Source organism: Leptinotarsa decemlineata, unplaced genomic scaffold, assembly GCF_025532065.1.
Source record: "Leptinotarsa decemlineata unplaced genomic scaffold, Ldec_3_MD MMD2_tig00000035_RagTag_RagTag, whole genome shotgun sequence".
Taxonomy (NCBI): Eukaryota; Metazoa; Arthropoda; class Insecta; order Coleoptera; family Chrysomelidae; genus Leptinotarsa; species Leptinotarsa decemlineata.
Window position 1 is genome coordinate 22916827 of NW_027412540.1, and position 23704 is coordinate 22940530.

The 23704-nt window shown below is 34.1% G+C and overlaps 1 protein-coding gene across 7 annotated transcripts in view; it reads right to left on the minus strand.

Annotated features, from left to right (window-relative positions):
• Positions 1 to 2127: 2127 nt before the first annotated feature.
• The window catches only part of LOC111507365 (proton-coupled amino acid transporter-like protein pathetic), a 140621-nt gene continuing 119044 nt past the window's right edge, over positions 2128 to 23704 (minus strand). For 6 of the 7 annotated variants that reach the window (XM_074172034.1, XM_074172033.1, XM_074172035.1 and 3 more), the window contains 4 exons: positions 15694 to 15752; positions 10020 to 10157; positions 6328 to 7146; positions 2128 to 4907 (listed from right to left, as the gene is read on the minus strand). In XM_074172034.1, coding sequence (XP_074028135.1) covers positions 4505 to 4907; positions 6328 to 7146; positions 10020 to 10157; positions 15694 to 15701 — 1368 coding nt within the window. In that variant the 5' untranslated portion in view covers positions 15702 to 15752 and the 3' untranslated portion in view covers positions 2128 to 4504. The other variant, XM_023162663.2, reaches the window with a different exon arrangement.

Below are 23704 nucleotides of genomic sequence, written 5' to 3' on the forward strand. Positions count from 1 at the left end.
GACACTTGTTTCACTATACAATAGCCCCTTCAGGCGTGTTTTTAGCACGCCTGAAGATGTTATTTTTTCAAGGACATAACACAAGCACTACAGGAAAGTCCTAAAGGTGCTCTAAAAGTGGTGCCTGTACGAAAGTAGCGATTCACATTGGATTTGAATCGCTGGAAATTAAATCCATTTGGAAAACGTTCTCGGGAAGTTTATTCCACATGAACGCAGTTCTCCAAATGAAAGAGTTCTTAAACGGTGAAGTTCGAGGTGTACTGAATTGAACTTTAAAACTATGAGCAGCCACAGTCCGTCGCGTATTTCTGTTATGTACCGCTCTTGGTGCCAAGTCACTTGAACACTTTCTGTGAAAGTATCTATAGAAGAGAGACAAATCTTCAACCTTTCTTTGATGTTCCAGGCTATCAAGGTTGCACGTGATGTTCGCGTCTCCAATCAGGTGGATGGCTCTTTTCTGGATGGAATCTAGCAGCTTCAGGGTATCTTTGTGGGCAGAGCTTCATACATGAGAACAATACTCCAAAGAAGGTTTGATCTGAGCTTTATAAATCATCAAAAGTTGTTGAGGTGTGTTGAGTTTTCTGGTTCGGAACAGTGTTTCATATATTGTATAGTGAAACATGTGTACCGGTTTTCAACTCTTTACTGAAAATCTCACAATCTAGGTAAATGTCTGTGAAAAGACTACCGCAGTATTTTGTCACCTGTCAAAGGCATTCGACTGCGTTGATCACAAAATAATGCTGAGAAAGCTCCAACGTTATGGATGCAGAGGAGTAACTCACAAATGGTTCGATTCATACTTAATGGGACGGACGCAAATGGTCAAAACATCTCAACTTAAAAAAAAGGGAAATTAATTCTGGAGTTCCACAAGGTTCTGTGTTAGGTCCCATTCTTTTCTTATTATATATTATTGATCTCACCAAGCTTAATATTTCTGGGAAGTTCACCTTATTTGCAGATGACACTACCATACTTTGGAATAATAAAAACACTTGAGTTGCACAAAATAATCTCTGCCGACTTGAAAAAAGTTAAAGATTGGTGTGATTCAAACATTTTATCTTTCAACTTAACTAAAACAAATTTATTATCATTTAGATGCTCAATCGACGAACTTTTTTTTGAAGACAGATCACTGGAATCTAAAATAACACTTAATTTCTAGGAGTATCCTCTGGCTGTTATGCGGTTAGAGTTATTTATAAAGAATTGGGGTTCAGCACTGTAAAAATGGCGTACTATGCACTCATTGATTCTCACTTACGCTACGGAATACCGATTTGGGGAGCATGCAGTCCAACTTTATTCAAAAGTCTATTAATTTTACAGAAAAAGGCAATACGGTATATAGGAAACCTTAAACCAAGAAATTCCTGTAGAACCTTCTTCAAAAATATTCAAACGGTAAATGCGTTTATTCATACTGGAATTTGTGTGTTTAATAAATAAACATATATTGAATTTTGCTGCATCCTCTTCCCATTATAACACCCGAAACTGCAGATACACTCTGAAACTCACTGAGCCAACTGACAAAATTACCAGAGACTCCATACTTTACAACGGTGGAAAAATGTACAATCATTTGCCTATGGACATAAGATCTATCAATATAAATGACTTTCAATTCAGGAAGTTAGTCAAACAATTTCTATCTGATAGACCCTATTATACTTTGGATGAATATTTTAACGATAGCTTTTAACTGACTTACGCATATTTTTTATCTTTATTCATTAAGGAGCTCTTAAGTTGTTACTTTTCATGTCTACTCTTAAACTTGACTTTTATTCTTTTATATATACATATCTTTTATATCCTCCATTTTAACATAGTTTGTACCCATGCACCATTTATATTTTTATTTCAGTTGGTATGTATTGCATTTTTTTTGTATATACTACACAAGCTTTGTCTACAAGATTATGTCTTATGATAATAAAGCATATTATTATTATTATTATTACTTGAATACTTTTTCAAAATATATTATGAAGATAATCTGTCAATAAATGAGTTGGTAACTTATCGGTAGAATACATGCAGGTATAGGAAATAATATTGGCTTTCTAGTTCTTTGATTTCTAAGGGATAGAGGTAAATGAAAGATAATTAGGAAAACAACGATTTTTATTAATTTTTTCTTTTATTCAATATCGGTAAAACAAAAATTGTTGGGAACTAATGACTCAATTCCAATTAGGTATCAAATTCATGCACAAAGACTAAACAATACTAGGAAATGTAAAAGTAACTACTTATCAAAAACGCTTGGCACATGAATTCCACATCACCCTTCAACTTCTTAATATCTCATGACAAAAATGATGCCAGCCAGTTTTTCAGAGCTGAGATAATTTTTTTTCATAATCATGTTGCGTTGATTTTACATCAAATTTGTCTTGAAATATTATTTACTTCACCCACAATTCGATGTTAGTAAACACACAGATCATAGGAAAACATAGAATTTGAAAAATTTCAACCGAAAAAATAAATATTAAACAGAAGAAATCTCAGGAACAAAACTTTTGCATGAAGTAATGAAAATTATCAAAATGAAATATTGTGTTCTGTGTGTTTTGAGAATATATCGAAAAAGAAATTTTCTCTTTTCACAACCAAACCCTGTTTTCAACTTCCGTCATCTGGAAGAAAAAATCCAGATTCGGGTAATAAGGCACCAAGTCACACAAGTTCCTTTGGAACTATAAATACTGATTTTCTTACTGTGTTCACTTTTGTTAGCGTTCAAAACTTCTACTGGAATATAAAGGGTACATTTTAGAGTCAAAATAATACCGATTCATTTCTTTCACTTTGAAAATTATATTTGATGCATCAATAATCGAATGAATACCTGATAAAATTTGTGATTTAAGGATTCGGCAATATTTTGATAGAATAAATATTTTCAATAAATATAATTATGGCAAAAGCAGTGAAACAATTTTTCAAGCATTCTTGCGCATAACGCATATTTTGTAAGTAAAATAGGTGAAATAAAAAAAATAGGAAAAATTGTTCACTCTTTCGCTACAAAATCAATGAATAAATCTATTCTGTTTAGATCTTATTATTCACTTCGAGATTTTGTTTTATCTTGAATGTAGGTACAGATAAACAGAATAGATCGCTGAATTCAACTAAAGCAGACAAACTTGTCATCAAGAGTTGGAAAAATTATTTAGTTATAAGATATTAAGTTTATGCTCTTGAGAAAAAATTTGCTGCTACTGAAATTAATCATTATGATCACAAAATCAACTAATTTCGTTCAATCATCAAAAATATTACAATTACTTTTCAAAATTCGGTTGAGAAAATATTCCCTAAGATTTTTGTGATTCACATGACATTTACAGGTATGACACTCAAGTAGGCAATAGTGGCTATGAAAAAAAGTGTTATCAAGAAATGAACACTGACATGAAGACACTATAATTTGAGCTTAAAATAAATAAATCTTAAAAAATCACAATCATATAAATAAAAATAGTTAAACGGTTGATGAGTTTCTCACTATACTTACGAAGTAAATGATAAATAATTTTAGACAATGTTATCGTCTGAAAATCACAGTTGAAACTGCAGTCTACTCTCTAATAACTTAGTACAGCGTTTCTTAACGTCATAATTCAACGTTTAGATAAACGTTTTATTTTTAGTTCCAGCATGTCACAAATCGGAACGTCAGAATTTTTTGTAATTTGGCTGTAATTGTCCTCTTTTATAGGAAGACATTTGTGGCTGTTATATATCTGTTGATTTGTAACATTTTAATGACAGGGAGTCGTGCTAAGGTGTAAAACACTATTAAAATATACGCCAGATGAAGTTTATGTGAATATACATCTGTTAATTGTTGAAATATGGATCAGTTGAACATTACTCACGAGTTTATTGTTTTTTTATTTAGGTTGTATATGATGAGGGCAAAATCATTGACTGTAAATCAGTGGATCACTGATTATTAGTTGATTTTATGTTACCAGTTAAATAACTTTGTCCCTTTAGTTTTTAGTTTTTTTAAATGTAGTTTCTACTTCTTTTCAAAGAAGCAGGAATTTTTGTTCCAGCCCAGGAACTCACAAATCCTTAATAGCTTATCTGCACTGATCTTAAAAATATGCTTATCGAAATTTGAATATTCAAGTTTTTCATTCAAGTCAGTTATTCTTTAATCTGATTTTAGACACTCATCCAATTTTCTGAAATGAATGTCGAGTTCTTGATCAACAAAAATTGAGTGAATATTCTGGAAGGATCACAACTGGTTGAAATGATTTTAAAATATTCCTTCGCTGATTTTTCGATGATTTTGAATCGTACTTTCAGCTGATCCACAATTATTTCTGAGTGTTGAACAAGTCGAATAAAGAATAACCGGGTTCCAGCCGGTGTGGAAAACCCTGTGGCAGTGAATGTTTCTACTCAGACTCCCTGCAAAGCAGACGATAGAAACACTGAGATATCTATATTATTTCATTCAACCCTGTAGGATTTCTTGTATACTGACATATGTCCCGGTAACGAAACCTAAAAGACCGAAGCATATAAGGAACATATTTTTCCATAGCCGCCATTGGAACCTGCCCAAACCTGGGTCTTCATAAAATGTGACTAAATCGATGATAGATGGAAAAATGAGACCCAACATAGACAGACATACTGCTCCGACCAAGGAGATGAACCCTCCAAGATTAGGAATGAGTATAGCCAAAACAACAGTGAGAATTACTAGAGAAATTCGAATGCTGTATTCTGCCAATGTTTTTCTCTCAAAGTTATTTTTTACCGCCTTCCAGATGATTTCCATAGGCACATAGAACTGCAGGGCGTAGGTGAAGAAGATGGCTACTGCGATCATGAGTTTAACTGATTGGGCAAGTCTGAAATTAAAGGAAAATAGTTATGGATTAGTGGAAAGTTAGAAACCTGATATTTCTATGCATTGAATGTAATGCAAAGTTGATTGAGAAAACCACTGATGCTGTGCGCGAACTGATATTGCAAGATCGTCATGTGACCTATCGTGAGATTTAGACAATCTTACGAATTAGTGGAACCAGCATACATTCAATATTGCATAAACATTTGACTGTCAAAAAAAATTTGTTCGCGTTGGATCCCACACAATTTGTCAATCGCTCAAAAAAAAGCTCGTATCGATTGGTCGAAGAAAATGCTCAAAAAATATGATCGCGGTACTTCGAAACACGTCTATGACATCGTGATAGGTGATGAATCGTGGATTTTCGCGTATGAGCCCGAAAGTAAACAGCAGTCGACTGTATGGGTGTTTCAAGATAAGCCAACTCCAACAAAAGTTGTTCGCACACGAAGCACTTCCAAGCAAATGGTCGCCTGTTTTTTCGGAAAAACTGGACATGTCGCAACCGTGCCACTGGAGCAACGCAGAACAGTCAATTCCGAGTGGTACACAACCATTTGTTTGCCAGTTGTCTTCCAAGAAATCAGGAAAACCAACCGCCGAAGACGGATCACTCTTCACCACGACAATGCGAGCTCTCACACATCGGCTCAAACAACTGCATTTTTGTGCACCCAAAACATCGATTTGATGAGTCATCCGCCGTATAGTCCTGACTTGGCACAGAATGACTTATTTTTATTCCCGCACGTAAAAAACAAACTGAGAGGTCAACGTTTTTCGACAGCTGAAGAAGCAGTTGCTGCATTAAGAATGCATGTTTTGGAGATACCTCAATCAGAGTGGCAAAAGTGAGACAATTGGTTCAAACGCATGCAAAAGGGTATAGATCTTCATGGGGAATATTTTGAAAAACAATAAAGTGATTTTCGATGATTAATATTTGTTTTTGTTCTCTAATCCTGAAATATAAAAGGCAACCCTCGTAAACACAGTACTTTTGAGATAACTGTTACACTTTTTGTGTGGAAGAAAAATGATATTGTTGAATAAGATTATGATGATAATTTTTCTCCAACGATAGAACGTATCTTTGAGCAGTTTTTCTGAACAAATTGAGAAGCAGTATGAATTCAAATATTTTAATTCTTTTTAAAAAGTCGTGGGTTAACTTAGGCAAAAAACACAAATAAATAAGATGAAGATGTTGTTGGAATATGAACTGAATTGCAACTTAAAGACACCCTGTATAGTTTTATATGGTTGCTAAATGTTATTATTTAAAAATTTAGTTCGTCATTTTTTTTTATTTTCAAGATTTACTGAAGTTTTACTTCAACTTTGCTATTTTACTATGATCTATAGTTTGAAGTATAATCTACAACATATTATAAAAAAATATTTGAAAGTATACTTACGGTTCTTCGGGAAGATTCAGCGTGATGCTACCAATGTGCGTTGCATCTCCATATTTGAGGTATCCGAAGAATCCAGTGATAGCATAGAGAAGAACGACAAATGTCATTCCTGTGTTCAAAACTCCAGGACACCCAATGAAGTGGTTGGGAGTCTTCATATTATTTTCCAAAGGCATTACTACACCAATTCCTTCCAAAGCGAATATGGCAGTGCCGAAAAATCCTGGCAAGGTTGAGAAACTAGCTATGGGAGCTCTGGTATCGAGGGCGGGCAAATCAGTAAAAATATAGTAATATGTGACACCTAAACCAACAGCTACTAATAAATTCGCAATCATAGAGAGTGGCGAGAGCCATTTCAAGTTCCTGATCAGATTAGTTAGTATCAATAGAGGTAACATTGCAGCCATATATATCCTCAGGTCGTAATGGTAATCTTCAGGTGCGTAATTGTCAACTACTTGTTTGAGATTCTTCGAAACGAATACTATATAAACACAGCAACAACCCAGCAGATCTATAACAAGAAACATGTTTATCATGGCCTTGGCAAATCTCGCCCAAGGATGGAATGCTTTCGGGCCGGCAAGAAAAGCTGCTTCTGCGATTTCAGCAAAACCTAAAGATGGTACTTTCATTCTTCTACATAACTCGTGGGAACTTTTTACCAGAATATGTACACAATAGGTGCAGATTGCACCTATAGCAAAAGTACAGAAAAGGCCAAAGAACAGCCCGGCATGAGAAAAAGCCAATGGCATAGCAAGGATGCCACTCCCAAGACTACCCTTCAGAAGATGGATGAGTGTATCCATATCCCTGGAAAGAAAAATACTCTAATTAGTTCATACGGTCAAAATTCAATTGGAGATGTATCTAATCGTATCTGAGTAAACGAAAACTCTGATTCATTGTGTTTTCAAACAACCAATATGTGATTTAATTCATTATTATTATGAATTTCCTAAAAGTTGCGCTGGTCGGGCTCTATCCCTATTCCCCTATCTCATCATCATCAACCAATCACCAAAAGTCATGTGTCTAAATACGGCAAGCCGGCAAAACAACCATCTTGACAGAGTGGCCCGGATAGAGTCTATTTAGTTCGAAGAGAAGATCTCGATATTTTATCAATTTTTCCTACTATATTCGTCTCGGGAGGAGCTGAAAACTCCACGACAAATATCGTCCTGCTCTGATGATTGAGAAGAACCACATTAGGCTTATTAACTGACATGAACGTGAGGGAAGAAAATGAGAAACAAAACATTCCAATTAATTCGGCAGTTCTTGTTCCTCACAATAGATTCATGCTGACATCACGTGCATTGGGGTCTCAGGCGCATTGGTAAGCCAATTTCATCGTTCGTTAGGACAGCTGCCCTAAAGAGAAATGCTCCAATTTTCGCTCTCTTATGCAGAGGAAGGAATTCTAACTCCTGATGACTTTACAGGTTCCATCCAGTAGGTACCATTCTGTCATGTAGGCACCCCAAACTCAAAGGTCTTTGGCTTACTTGTTTTTGAGGAAAGTATAACCGTGGAACGGACGATTTTGGAGGCAAACTCCTATAGAGATGCATCATTTTTCGGGTCTTACGTCGAATAAGATTGAAACGGTAAGCATATTCGTCCAGACTTGGTGCTTTCCCGACAGTTCCGATGACCATATTTGTCGCAGTTTGTGAGACGTAAGTAAGTAAGTATACGTCTCTCTGGCATCCAGATATTATTATTATCATATCACACTGCGATGTAAAATATTTGTCCACCCTTTTTAAAACAAGTTTTGGCGTGAATATACAAATTTAAGTTTTTAGTGAGAAAGATTTATTATTCGTTTATCGATCAACACCAATTCAATCCAAACTGAAAGAATGTAATTAAGAACTCAACAATATAGATATTCTCTTTTCGAACAAAAGATATCCTTCAGATATTCACACTTGTATGTTTTCCTAGTTTGTGTATAAGCAAGGGCAATTTTATTGATTCGAAATCAATATTCTTATAAATCAAGTCTTGGTTATTGATCATGAGATTATAAAGAATTTTTTCGGGTACGGTACTTTTTAGTTTTCAAATGGTTGTTCTACAAAGTTGGTTAAATTAGAAAAAATGTTAATTTCCGGGATGCACAAGACTGACTTGTCAATATATAAATTATCACTTACAACTGTTTTTACTCATTGCAATATTTTGTTATTGATTAAATGAATTCGTGTTCCAGTTCAATTTTTGTTTCAAAATAAACCTTTTTTTTTTCGAAATGATTTGGTTATATTTGAAAATAAGAAAACCTTTGTGCAATGAATCATATGTTCTAGATTTGTTGTTCAAAAATCCACGATTGCGAATACAAAATACTCTCATTTGTATTTTTGTCATATTGAAATTAGTAAAGGTATGGTCAAGGGCGTCGCCAAGGGGGGGCAGTTGCCCCCCCCCTAGAGATCAAATGTAGCTAGCCGAAACGCGACCAAAGTGCGAGCAAAACCATCAGAGTTCTGGAAGCCTTACAAACATTATCTCAGGAAGGAAATAGTGCGACTCGGAAAAGTGCCTTCCAACTGCATGCGGCTACTTCCAGAATTTCTTTCATTCTCGGGATTATGTTGGTAGCCAAATACTCGGCTTTGATGGAACCCGTTGTCAACGTACTCCAATTCGTAGCTATGGACATAGTCAAAGCCTCGGAACACGTTAAAAGGATTTTACTTTTAATTAAAAACCACCGTGAAAATCCGGAAAAAGTGACAGACGAAATTATAAAGGAAGTTACTGCTGTTGCGGAGAAAGTCGGACTGGAGGAGGACATTACATCAATGCCGCGTATTACAACGTCATAGAAGCAATCATCCAGCAGAAAGCCCTTCAGAATACTGGAAGAGGTCTTTAGTAATACCATACTTGGATTCAATTGTCACCTCCCTTGAAGTACGTTTTACTGAAGAAAACACGCCATTCGCATTGTCTAAGTTACACCCGGCGCAGATGCAAAAGATGACAACTGAAAATTTGAAACAAACTTGTGAATCTATTGCCCAGTTTTATGATTTACGGAACGATTGGCAGCAATTGTGGCACGACAGGCTTAATCTAACAAATCTTACAGTTGTTGATGTCCTAAAAGAAACAAATTCCTTCTTTCCCGAAACGGAAAAAGCATTGAAAATTTTGATCGCTTTACCATGCACGATCTGTGCAGTAAAGCGATCCTTTAGCAGCCTCAGAAGACTGAAAACATGGCTAAGAAGCACCATGGCAGAATATCGCCTTCATGGTCTGGCCATGATGAGTGTACACAGAGCTATAATAAATGAAAACCTAAATCATTTCAATGATAAAGTAGTTGAAAGTTTCGCATGTTTTAATTAAATATTATTTTTGTTAAAATAAATAATTATTACTGTGTTTAAAAGTTTGATTCAGTTATTGTGCTGTTGAGGGCTTGCGAAATTTTATACATTGATATCAGAACCGTTCTTATTACAATCGTCATCGAGGCAAAGACTTCCAAAACGTAACCTTTCATGCTTTTGACTGTACCAGGCGTCCATATTTTTTATCCTCCATAATATTGCCCCATTGCCCCCCCCTTAGTTATAAGCTGTCGACGCTCTTGGGTATGGTATTTATATTCTTTAGAAGACATTTCTTGTGAAGGACTGTATATACTCAGAAATACTTACGAAGTGGGGTGGTCCACTTTTCTATGTTCGAAGGGGTCATATCCTGGAATCTCCGGATCAAGTTTCCTGGTATCCACCAGTGGTACGGTAGACCCATTCGCTGACTGAGTAGGAACTTCATTTTGGTCACACTTAAAACTGGAAACAACTTGAATTAGATACTCAACCGTACTTGGGTTATTATTAGTAAGTGATGGAAAAGTTAGAATGTGTTAGTGAAAGAAAAAATGAAAGTTTTCTCTTGAATTAACTCGAATTCAATGGATGAACACTGTGAATGGAATGTAAGGAATCTTAGGCATTGCAGCGGGATTATTTATAGATACTCGACGGGTTCAAAGAGGTGTGCGAAAACCGTATCACGGACACAAAAACGTAGAAACATCCGTATTTATAGACACTAAGAAGGTAACGGTGTACTATTTATGAACAGTAGATGCGATAAATATTCGACTAATTCAGTCTTTTGATTAAATTTTCAAATGGGCATGAACATTGTGCAAAAAACCACGGAACTAGAGGGATGTGAATGTTGGCAATGTGAGAAATTATAACCCCACAATTTTCAGTGTTCTGTACTAGTGTACAAAAATACTGAACTGCTCAAAAAGATCTCTAAAATTTCAAAACTTTCGTTTGGTAGAATATATAAAGTGCTCAATATTTATTTCTATATTAGATGGTCCCCCTCTCTTTGACATTTGATCAGTTCCATTCCTGAACTGGCAGTCATGAAGTTTTGCTTTAATATTTGACAATTTTAGGATGTTTTGACTTTTCTCGTTGCATATCTCTCAAGTAGAAGCCTGGAATTCTGATAAATGATAAAATAAATACATTCACTGAAAATGTTTATCTTGTGAACCCGCCAAAAAACCTACTTCTTGTGATATCTGGTGAATAAATGGATCATAACTTCCCTTAGTTCCAAATTCTCACAGATAGGCCCTTTCATTTGTCAAAATTCAGTACCCGCTGGTTTTCAAGGATTTTTTTTATTATAATTGTTGATCAGAAGATATAAATTTGAAGTAATTTTTCTATTTTTGTTGATAATTCATCATTACTGGAGTATAATTATTGATGATCATTTGTGGTTGTAGTTTTCTGAATGTTCATAAGATATCTACATTAGCGTTTGGGAGGAATTAGGTATTCTAATTCAAGTACAAGTCGAGTTCAAATAATATGTTGTTATCAAATTTGAATATTTTGAAGATAAAACAGTTTTGAGGAATTTATCTCACTGTTTGAGATATCTGAGCACCAGATCAGTTATTTGAAATAATAAAAATGTTTCATGTGTGTTCCTTATTTTGGAATCAAAATTCACACAAAGGTCCTCAAAGAGCGATCACTTCTAATCTCATTTATGAGAATATATCGCCTCAAGTGCCTACATTTTGTACTATATAATTGAACAATTAGAAATTTTGGAAACAGGACAATAATAGCCCTCTCCAGGTTTCATCATCTCTGAGCAAAATATTCAATGATTTTGACTCAATGTCTCTTTTCTAATCTACTACTTCGAAAAAAATAAGCGGTACATATACGATCCTATTGTGCAAATTAGACTCCTCAGTTGTATTTATTATTAGTTCATCACCAGAAAATATTTGAAAAAATCCAGAGGGGGTTATTTTCAAATACATGAAGTTTCTTTCAAATATTTCACTTTCATTGGTAGTTTTGGTATCATAAATAAAACTAATTTCTTTTTTCCATATGGTTTCTGTACCTAAGGTTTTTCTTCTTCTATCCATTCTTTTTTTTGAGCACTGCTTATTTGGCGTCACTATGGTTCACACTTGAATTAATAACCTATGTTTGAAACCTGAAAAATACTCATCAAATTCCTCTTTCTGAAGAGGGTGCTTTATCATCTTCACTTTCTCATATTTATGTTCCTCCAATTCGGCAGCTGCAGGAGGTATTTTTTTTGCCAAGTCATTCTGAATGAAATTTCAGATTCAATAAATCAAGATACCTATGTGGAGATGGTATGATCATTAATAGTTTTCATCTAAATATATAAGGTCTTCCATCAAGGACTTCCAAACTTTGACAATTGATAACGGCCATCTTGCCAACACTTTTCAAACTGTATAGAATTCAACTGAACAAACCAGATGTATATTGTTAACAATAAAACTGAAATAGTAATTGAATTTAACTACTACTTCCTTACTAGTATTCAGCAAATTGTTGATAGTATAGATAATGTTGAAGATTGGAAATTCAATAATTATAATCTATATCCTAATTTTTCTGAGTTTCACATATTAACAATGACTGAATTACGTCTAATTGTTAACTCCTTAAACACGTACTTGATCATGTTGAAAAAAATGAAATTTTTATTTAATAATGAATCTGGATTTCGTAAAAATATTCATGTGAATCCGCATTATAACTCATTTTATCTAAATTCAAAAAGGAAGTTGATGAAAATAAATTTGTAGTAGCTGTTTTCCTTGATTTGAAGAGGGCTTTTGAAATAATTGACCGTAATATTCTTCTAATAAAATTAAGAAGTTATGGCATAGAAAGCAAAAAGTCAAGATACTATTTCACAGGAATTGGATATACATATAGGTGTGCCGCAGGGTAGCGTTTTAGGACCACTGCTTTTTATCTTATACTTGAATGACATAAACTTGTTTATAAATGTTGATTTTGTAAATTTATTTGCAGATGATATATTATTGGCATGCTAAGATACACGCTTAGATGAAGCTATTGATAAAATGAATGTCGCATTAAAGGATGTAAATGAGTACCTCATGGCAAATGAATTGAAACTGAATAAAATGAAAACTAAAGGAATGACAACAAAATATAAATGGAACAACCTTGATTTAAATGAAGTAAATCTACAAATCGATAATGAAAACATTGAAATTGTATAATGTATCAAATATCTTGACTTCCAGTTAGATAATTTATAACTTTTTGGCAACCATCTCGATTATATATGTAAAAAAATATCTAAAAAACTATATTTTTTGCAAGAATTTCTGGTAATTTATCCACTCAGTCTAAAATACAATGCGATTATCCAACCACATTTTGATTACTGTGCTTCTATTATTTTCTTATTTAATCTAAATTAAACACCTCAATTACAAAAACTTCAAAATCGCGATTTGCGAATTGTTCTAAAAGTGAATAGATTCACTGAAATCGGAATCATATTACAAACTTAGCGGTGGCTACCAGTTTCTTTACGGTTGTATTACTCAACTGTGACATTTATATATGAACTTCTGAATAACTTATCACCTTCATATTTTTCAGAATTTGTCTGTCTAAATTTAGAAGTGCACAAATATTCCACAAGAAATCATACAAATTTGCATGCAGAACAAATAGGAGAAGTACCATGAATTCTTTATTTTTCAAAGAGATTGATGCATACAATAAATTACCAAATGTATTTCAATCTAGTCCATCTTTAAGTATTTTTAAAAAACAGTTATTGAAATCCATCCATAATGCTCCTAGAATAATACTTGGTAAGATAATATTAATAAATATAGTATTTGCATGTTGTTTTCTTGTATTTATCATTGTATTGGAGGTGAACCTATATTGCAATGTTTTTTTTTTGTTAAAATATGTCGGTATTTTTTAAACTAGAAGTTTTCATTTTTTTATTTTCAATTTTGAACTATATCTACATTTTATGTATGTTGTATGTTGTTTTCTTCGATTTATCATTGTATTGGAGCTGAATCTATATTGCAATGTATTTTTATCAACATATGTCGGTATTTTTCAAACTAGAAGTTTTTATTTTTTTATTTTCAATTTTGAACCATATCTACATTTTATGTATGTTGTATGTTGTTTTCTTCCATTTATCATTGTATTGGAGCTGCACTTATATGGCAATATATTTTTAATAGCATATGTCGTTATTTTTCAAACTAGAAATTTTTATTCTCAATTTTGAACTATATCTACATTTCAAGTTTTTTATAATTATTTTCAATTTCTATAATTAGTACTATGTTTATATAATATTGTATATTAGGGTTACCTCTTTTAATAAATATATTCTTCTTCTTCTTCTACATCTGTAAAATTAGTTGTCATTTATTTTCTGTTTTGCCAAATCACCATGGGCTGAATGGACTCTGGAGCAGTCAAATTCAGCTTGATGGTATCTCACACATACTTTGGTTTATTCAAATTCAAAGAAAGGAAGCGCTTAATGGAAGACCCTGTTAATAGAATGCTTCAAAATGTCTTGAATTTAAAACTGTTCTATAGTATTTGACAACTGACATGAAAATTTACATCCTGTGAAATTTTTGACAGATTTTGTTACAGAAGAGAAGAAAAATATATAAGTTTCTTTCATTCAATCGACTGTCGAGGTTATCTATAAAAATCCCTGCGAATGGATGAGGCATGAATGATCGAAAGGATGACGAATGGATTGGAGTTCATGGGTGAAGTTTGAAATAAATAATAAAAAATAATTACGTTCGGCAACTGAAGAAAGGAACAAAACTTGAATTTCAAAGTCTATCAATCTCTATTCTGAACAAAAAGAGGTTCTTTTGGTAATTTAATAAAATATAGTAATTGTACCGTGGACAGTCCAAGATATCCGCAGCTTCCTCAGCACACTCTACCACATCTCGTGCGGTATCCGCATACTTCTAGCAGCTCCGGTAATAAGTAGCCAATAATCTTACAAAACTATCAAAATATAATCAACACAACACTGTTACAAACCATGTATAAATGCACCACATCCCTAAATTGTTGCATACTTAAATCTGATCTGCTGAACCACGTTCATAAACGACCAAATCGGAACTGTGTAGATGTGATTAGTAAAAACCGGCAAAAAAAGAAAAGGGTTCCACCAACTATAAATCAACTTCGTAAGACGTTTAGAAATCAATATATTTTCATCGATATTCCACACACAAATATTCTGAGAAATCAGCATTCATAACCGCAAAAAAAAAGAAAGTTAGTACATGAGTTGAGATAACTGAAAATATGATTTTGAATAAACACATTGCATGCTATATGATTTTTGTGAGCTGATAAGCAATATGCATGAAGCGGTTGATTATGGACGAAACATTCGTTTTGAAGGTTTGGATCAAATTTTTTTTTCAGTTTATAGTAGCAAACTACTAATCGGAATCTAGTTTTCCAAATAAACCTTGAGAAATCTTATCAGTAACTCTCTACGAATGCTAAATGATTTCACTGAATTAAATGAAAAATCAATATTTGAATTAAGATAACGAGAGATAAATTGGCACAAATGTATTGAATGTGATACCACAATTTGTAGTTTAGTTGTTGTGTTGTTCACAGGAAAAACATTTGTGTGCTGATCTACAATAGGTACTTGTTGATTGATAAATGGTGAAAGAATATCAAATAGAGGAAAAGCACCCTAACTATTGTGCCCGCAAATATACATGGTTTTTAAAAAATTATCAACAATAATGAATAAGTCAATAATAAATTTTACTTAAATATCCAATCACCAAATAAGATATACTAAATTTTAAAATCATGTTGTGAATAATATATTGAATAATATATTAAATAATTTTTATACCTTCAAAAAGAAGCATTGTGATGTTCGATGAATGAATGTAGAAATTTTTGGAAATCTGGAGCTTTGTGTACTTACTTAGTCATTATTACGGTATTAACACCACCCCTTTTCTGGTCAATTTGGGCTATTATAGGCTGAAATGAAAAAAATCAATTAGATATTTTGAAAACTTCTATTACATAATATTCCAATAGAAAACAGATTGACGTTCAGAAAAGTCACTACTATACCGCAAGTTTTACGAATTAGTTACTTTAACTTCATTTGAAAAAGTCAATAATTTACGAAAACGAAGTCTGCAATATTTTACTATGAAAATTATAGGAGGTGAATGTTCAAATTTCGCAGGCTGGGTACATTCTAAATGCTACGTCAGTCTATTTATTTGTTTCGTGACGAAAGCAATACATCTGAAGTTAGTTTCCGACCTAACGAAAGCATCATTTATTTTAGCCCTTCGCAGGTTTGTAGCGCGAAGAGGAAAACCTCTAAGAATACTTTCTGATAACGGAAAGAATTTAGTCTCTGCCAGTTCTGAACTAGCCGAGTTGGGTAAGTTCATTCACTCCCACGAAATTCTCAATCGAAGGTATTGAATGGAAATTCATTCCACCATACTCTCCGCACTTTGGAGGTCTGTGGGAAGCCGGTGTAAAATCCATAAAATATCATATGAAACGAGTCATGGGAAACGCTCACCTTACTTTCGAAGAACTTTATTCATTATTAACGCAAATCGAGGCAATAGTAAATTCTCGTCCACTCACACCACTTTCCACTCATCCATCAGATCCTTTACCCCTTACTCCGGCACACTTCTTAGTCGGAAGATCACTCATTGGGGTACCAGATGCAGATTTGAGAACCGTACCACAAAACCAATTGTCATCATATGAAAGAGTGCAGCAAATCACTCAGCATTTCTGGGAAAGATGGAGCAAAGAGTTCATTTCCGAAGTTCAGCAAATGCTCAGATGCAAAACGTTTTAACAACAATTAGAGACGGGAACTATCGTGTTGATAAAAGAGGAGAACCAACCACCCATGGTATGGAAGCTTGGAAGAATCGAGGCAGTGCATCCAGGCACTGTAAATCAAGGCAATAGTAAATTTTCGTTCACTCACACCACTTTCCACTCATCCATCAGATCCTTTACCCCTTACTCGGGCACACTTCTTAGTCGGAAGATCACTCAATGGGGTACCAGATGCGGATTTGAGAACCGTACCACAAAACCAATTGTCATCATATGAAAGAATGCAGCAAATTACTCAGCATTTCTAGGAAAGATGGAGCAAAGAGTTCATTTCCGAAGTTCAGCAAATGCTCAAATGCAAAACGTTTTAACAACAATTAGAGACGGGAAATATCGTGTTGATAAAAGAGGAGAACCAACCACCCATGGTATGGAAGCTTGGAAGAATCGAGGCAGTGCATCCAGGCAAGGATGGTATCAACCGCGTGGTAACCATTCGGACTTCAACTGGAATGGTCAAGAGATCCTTCAACAGAATATGTCCACCCCCAATAGAGGACATTGAAAGCCAGTCCTTTCGAAGTGGGGGCCATGTTCAGGCGTTCACCCTGTATAGTCACTCCCCTTCCGGATGCCAGACACAACAGACTGTTGGTTGACACTGGAAGTCACAGCAGTCTGGAAATGACCTCTGACTTTATGCTTCCAATGTCAACTACGAACTGCCTGTACTGTTCTCGAGTAGAGAGGACTAGATCCTCAGGCAGAAGGAAATATTAAGAGCAGATAGTTGTTGGTTCACAGATGGATCAAAAATACCTTCCGGTTCTGGTGCAGGTGTTTTCAGTCGTAGACTCAGGACCTATGCGACTATATTTCAAGCAGAAATTTACGCTATTGAATTGTGTGCGGAGAAATTGGAAGAATCCAACCTAATACACAAGTCAATAAAAATATTTTCGGACAGTCAAGCGGCATTAAAAGCTCTTGGCTTCTGCCGAGCAATGTCTAAATTGGTAGCAAGTTGCCAAAAACGAGTCTCCTCGATAGGAAGACTTGATAGATTGTCTCTGGTCTGGCCATACTGTCCCGGAAGGCAATGAGACTGCTGACTCCCTTGCAAAGGAGGGTGCTGCAAGCAGCTTCATCCCCGTGGGTTGGGACACGACAGTAATGTCGCTGTACCTTGCAAAACCTTCGCGGAGGCCACCGTGAGACATCTCAAGGTTGCCAAAGAGAGTGTGCGTTCGGCGAGTCTTGGCCTACACCTGCCAATATAAAGGATATATCTCCTAGTGGAAGAGACCAAGAAAGCCAAGACCAAAAAAAGCACGCCAAGTTTGAACAAACGTTAAGGATTTGCTGACGATAATGCACCTGCTCACTGGTCATTATTTGTTCTTCATTTTTTGGCCAAAAACAACACCGTCATCATACCTCAGCCATCGTATTCGCCAGACTTGGCCCCCTGCGATTTTTTCTCTTCAAAATTGAAGAGACCCATAGAAGGATGGTGTTTTGCGACGATTGATGAGATAGAAACCGAATTGCTGAAAAAGCTCAAGGACATACCAAAATTTGCATATCAGAAGTGCTTCGAGAATTGGAAAAAAGGGTATTTCATCTGAGTGGGACTACTTTGAAGGGGACAAAATAGAAATTGATGAACAAATGAATATTTTTTGAGAAAAGTTCAAATTCAACTTATTTTTTGTACAGACCTCGTACATAGTCACGATTCATTTTATAGTTAACCCTTTGAACCCACTAGCTTCCGCTAACTATAGCTGACAACGTTAGTGAATATTATGGAGTAAACAAACTTGCAACATTTCCAATTGACGACGACTATTCATTCTTGAATGAATTTTCAACAAACTAGCATATGACACTAATATATACGCATTTTCACAAGAGATATTCCGAAGGTCATGTTCTATTGTTTTATGTAATTGGATAATTCAATTTATAAATAAAGAATCGGCAAACCTTATTGCACTTTGGCCGGTAATTTATAAGTTAGCAAAATTGATATTTCCTTTTTGGAGCAACTGATTTAGAATTGGCAATTGTCCTAGATTTAAATTAAAGAATTAGTTGAAAATAGTTGAGTGTAGATAGAGCTCCAAACTGTCCTCACAAAAATATTCAATATAATTGGTTCATTTCATATTATGACATCACTGACGTATATAATACAATAATGAAGAAACATACTCGGAATTTTGAAAAAAATGAAGTATAATGTAATGTTGTGGTTCTTCAACGCCCTCGTGAAAGATATTCTCCAAATGAAAACGATAAAATATAATTTAAATTAATCAATTTAACAAAATTATCATCATTGAATTCCGACTGAAATTTCGGGATTTAGAGAATTTTATTTTGTAGTAGTAGACTTTATTTTTAGGAATCCTAATATACAATCTATAGTTATGCATAGGTACATAGTTGATATCATTTATATAAATAATGAATAGCAGTGGTTCCAAAACACTGCCTTGTGGTACACCTATGTCCTTTATAATTTGATCTGACATTACATCACAAATTTTAGTCCTTTGACTTCTTTGCCGAAGATAACTATCTAACCAATTTAAAGCTTTTCCACTTACACCATAATACTTCAGTTTATTGATTGAAGTTTTCCTATTGATTGTTTCAAAGGCACGTTTGAAATCTAGAAATATAGCAACAATATATTCTTTCCTATCAATACTTTTTTTCCACTCTGTAACTGTTAGTTGTAACGCTGTTTCGCATTAGTGATTCTTGCGGAAACCAGACTGATTTTCGATGAATAAATTATTTTCATTACAGTATGTAACTAGTTGTTCATATACTGCCAGTTCCAGTACTTTTTCGAGCGTTGGAAGACGGTTAACGTATGTAGCTGCTCTACAAGATATGCTCAGAAAACCCCGGGAATTTTGGTTTTTTGAAAAAAAATATTCATATATCTGTCTACATCATTGTTGTCGCCTTCAAAAAGGTCCCCAATAGCTATCATGTACTTGTGTCAGCGCTTCTTCCTATACTCAAACACTTCTGAAACTCGATCATTAGAATAACTTTTAGCTCTTTCAGCGAAGCGCTTTCATGCTTGTTAAACGACGACCCTTCAATGTGCCCTTTATTTGAAAAAAAAGGGAAAAGTCACATGGAGCCATGTCTAGCGAATACGGAGACTGGTGAATCGTTACAGTATTGTTTTTGGACAAAAATTCACGAGCGAGCAATGACAGCAGGTGCATTATTGTCATTAACATCTTCAACCTCTTCACGGTCATAGCAGACTCTCAAAATTCGTGAAATGTAAAAATTTCCCTTATTTTTTGAACATACCTCGTACACCTTTGTATATTCTTATATTCATTTCATCAAATTATAGCAGGTGAAACTAATTACTATTATAAGCATTGGTGACTGATTTCTAATTTTAAATTCACGAACAAGATAATAAGTAGAATTTTTCAATTGCTGAACCGTAATATTTGAAAGAGTTAGCTGGAAAAATCAAATTTTCTAAAAAACGTTGATATTTCGAAATAAAATATCTCCCAACTACCTACGCAGTAGGTTCTGGTAAATGCCTGCCGGAAAACAACTTCTTCCCCGGCTAATACCACGCTGGATATTGAACTATGTCCGAAAGATATTTATGCAAGATACAGAGGTCAGTCTTGCAAACTAACCTCTGTGAGAGAAAATCTGGGTATAATTGAATGGTCAGTAATATTCCATTTTGTTGAAATCCTTATTCGGGTTATTATTATACTCTGTTGTTTGATGATCTGACTGATTTGCGTTTTATTTGTAGGTTTTTTCAGGATTTTCCCGTAATTGTTTGCGTTGTTATTTGAATTTACAGTTGATATGTCTTGTATTTTCTTTTTTCTCTAAAAGTTATTTTTGTGTTATTTCAGCACCGGTAAAATCGGTCAAAATATCCGCCAGAGAAAAACCTCAAAGATCTGAATGAAAACATTCGATACTAATTCCGAACTATTTCAAACCAAAAACAATAACCGTTTGCAAAGTCATAACAAATAATTGATGCTATTAAATTAATGTTTCACTAACATAAATATATCGTACTGAGAAAGAGGTGACCTTTAATCCAACCTAACTAACCGGAATAGATGAACTAGTACATTATTTCCTTATAGACATGGTGAACTATCCAAGGAAGCTTCTTGTAGTGTACTACATTTCCGGAAAATAGTATTTCATTCTGTAACTGTCAAACAGCTATGAATTGAGTATATAAAAATGACTCTCTTTTGTTCGCCAAAAAGGTCATTTTTCAACACAGTACATGTGGACAATTCAGAATTGTTGTAAAACTGGTTAAAGGGACGATAACTTATTGTTCTCATGGAAAAGTTGATGTCTTGGACCTACATGAGAATAATACTCGAACGTACAGCTGTCCTTCATGGAATCAATATTTCATTGAGAGTAGAAACAAAAAATGGTAAAGATGGCTTGCAGTTGTTTTCTAAAAGGTTGAAATATTGAATGACCAAACAAAAATGATCTAGACATTGAATGTTTTCTATCACCTCAGAAACAATTTTCTTCCGACTGCACACATTCTCAAATAATAATAGAATATTAGGAAGTGCTAACTAAATGAATGAAAGACTGTCTTATTTTTAACTTTGTTTATATCATAATTAAAAAAAGAAGAGATAAGATGGGCATTCCAACTAACTTGTCTATCGTAAGTCTCAAAATGATAATAAAATTCGTTTCATATAAATATCAATATTGTTTATTTGAATTCCAACATACTCATGAACCATCGTATTAGAGAAAGCAACATTGGTATCAGCTAAAAAAAGAATGATAATGCCGTCAGTGAGAATTGATAAGGAAAAATGCAGTGAGGTGGAATGTTAAGGTATTGATTATTACGAGAATAACAAAAGCAAAGGGAGCAGCTCCATTATCGATTTATGTAAATTGTATAACTTCGTAGTGTGAAAACTAGAAACGAAATTAGCTTTTGTGTTGTACTAATTATTTTTATTCATTCTCAAACATGCGATAGAACTAAGATTCTTTCTTGTATTGGACACAAGAAAGAAAATAAATTTTCTGCTCAGTTATAGAGTCGCTAGAGAAGACAAGACATTTATATCATAACAAAGAATTGTTTATTAAACGCATTTAAAGCTAACGATATAATCATTTTATCCTGCTATTTTTTTATTTCTGTGAGATCAGATCGAATTTTATTAAGCCCATTATAGCTAATGAATATACATTTACTTTTCTATCTAATCATATTTACTACAATAATTTTAAAGTTGCGGAAATTTCAAAATACTCTTTTCATGAAATATGTCAACGTTGAAAAATCATAACTCGAAGCTTAGTTATCAATATTTCCAATTTGTATTTATTATTGGAATTTGAGCGTCTATAAACATCACAGGAAATAATTATAATAAATCGGCCTTATTGATAACACAAAAAACAATACAGAGATAAATGAGAAAAAAATTACAGGACAGTCTAGCTGAGAGCTACTTAAACTCAACCAATAAGCACCACACCACAATGGATGCGAACATACAGATATTAAAAAACAATTAACGGTGGTGGCACCAATACAAAAGAGAAAAATAAATAAAAATATTAATTTGTGATTATCCCCGAAAAGCACCGAAAAGAAATTATCTCTGAATCTGAGCAGTGCGATGACGCAGAATAAATTTTTGTATTAAAAGGGTAGACTGGGAAAGAGTAATCAATTTATGAACAAAACAACCTAAATGATGAATCATATGGTTTTTCATATTGAGCCGGCTGGGGTGGTTTTTAAACGCTTCAAAAATGGGATCAAACTTACGAATTCAATAAATTAGACAGCAACAAGAATTTTGAATTTTTTGTATCTTTTTTCATCTGTATGGTCCATAAGTGTGGTCCATATATGAAGTCACAGTAGTTGAAGTGGCTTAGCACCAAAGTATAACAAAGCATTTTTTAGAGAATGGCTCAAAATGAAACGATTGCAGTGTAACAGTTTCGAATTACATATAGGTTTTTTCAATTAAATTTTTAACATGATCAGTGAATCTAAGGTTGGTGACAAGCATCACCCCTAAGTTTTTAGCTGTATTGAATATTACTGGAGTTTTTCCCAACACCAAACCGTTATTTTAACACCTCGACACGTGTTTCGATCATCAAGTGATCATCTTCAAGAACACTTGGTGATCAAAACACGTGTCGAGGAGTTAAAATATGGATTTGGTGTTGTTGTGATGCACTGTTTACTACCTTTTGTGTAGTAATGAATATTACTGGAGTTTTTCCCAACACCAAATCGTGACTTTTATTTGGTGTTGGGAAAAAACTCCAGTAATATTCATTACTATACCAAAGGTTCCAAATAGTGCACCAGCTGTATTGACAAGAGTGAAGATAGTATGACCTAGTTCTAAGTGGAAATTGTTTTCTGCAAAATTTACGATTCTTCTGCAATCCAAAACGCACCATCATTGTTTTATCTCGCATTTCTTTTTACACTGAATTATCTAGTGACTGAAAATTGATTGTTTGTACTTTTGCGGTATCAGTATGTAGGTGATATGACGTGACATTAAGAATTCTCCTCACGTTCTCGGTACTTTTCCACTGGCGAACGATACCAGTTGAACTGCTGCGTCAAAGAACCGATTCCCTAGTTGTACCCAGGGCCGGACTAGGTTTCATAGTCCAAATTCAAATCTAAGCCATTAGAAATGAAAGAAAAAGTTGAGGTAAAATAGTTTTTCGGTAAGACGTTTTGGTAAGACTTTCTGCGTTTGCGAGTGAATACCTCAAAGATAATCCGGCATAATCCATTTCATGGGCCTAATTAAAACAGATATAAAACAGTTGAATCAAATGATGACGATATAAATAATACTGTTTGATATTAATTTTTGATATTAATACCTACGCTTTGATAACTAACTTTTAGTACGGCATATACCTTTTTTGTATTTTGGCTACAGTAGGTATTTAGGCTACAGTAGGTAGCCTGAGAAAAAAACAATTCGGTTGCATTTGATAAATGAGTGTTTCGTTCAATTCTATTCATACATGTTTTT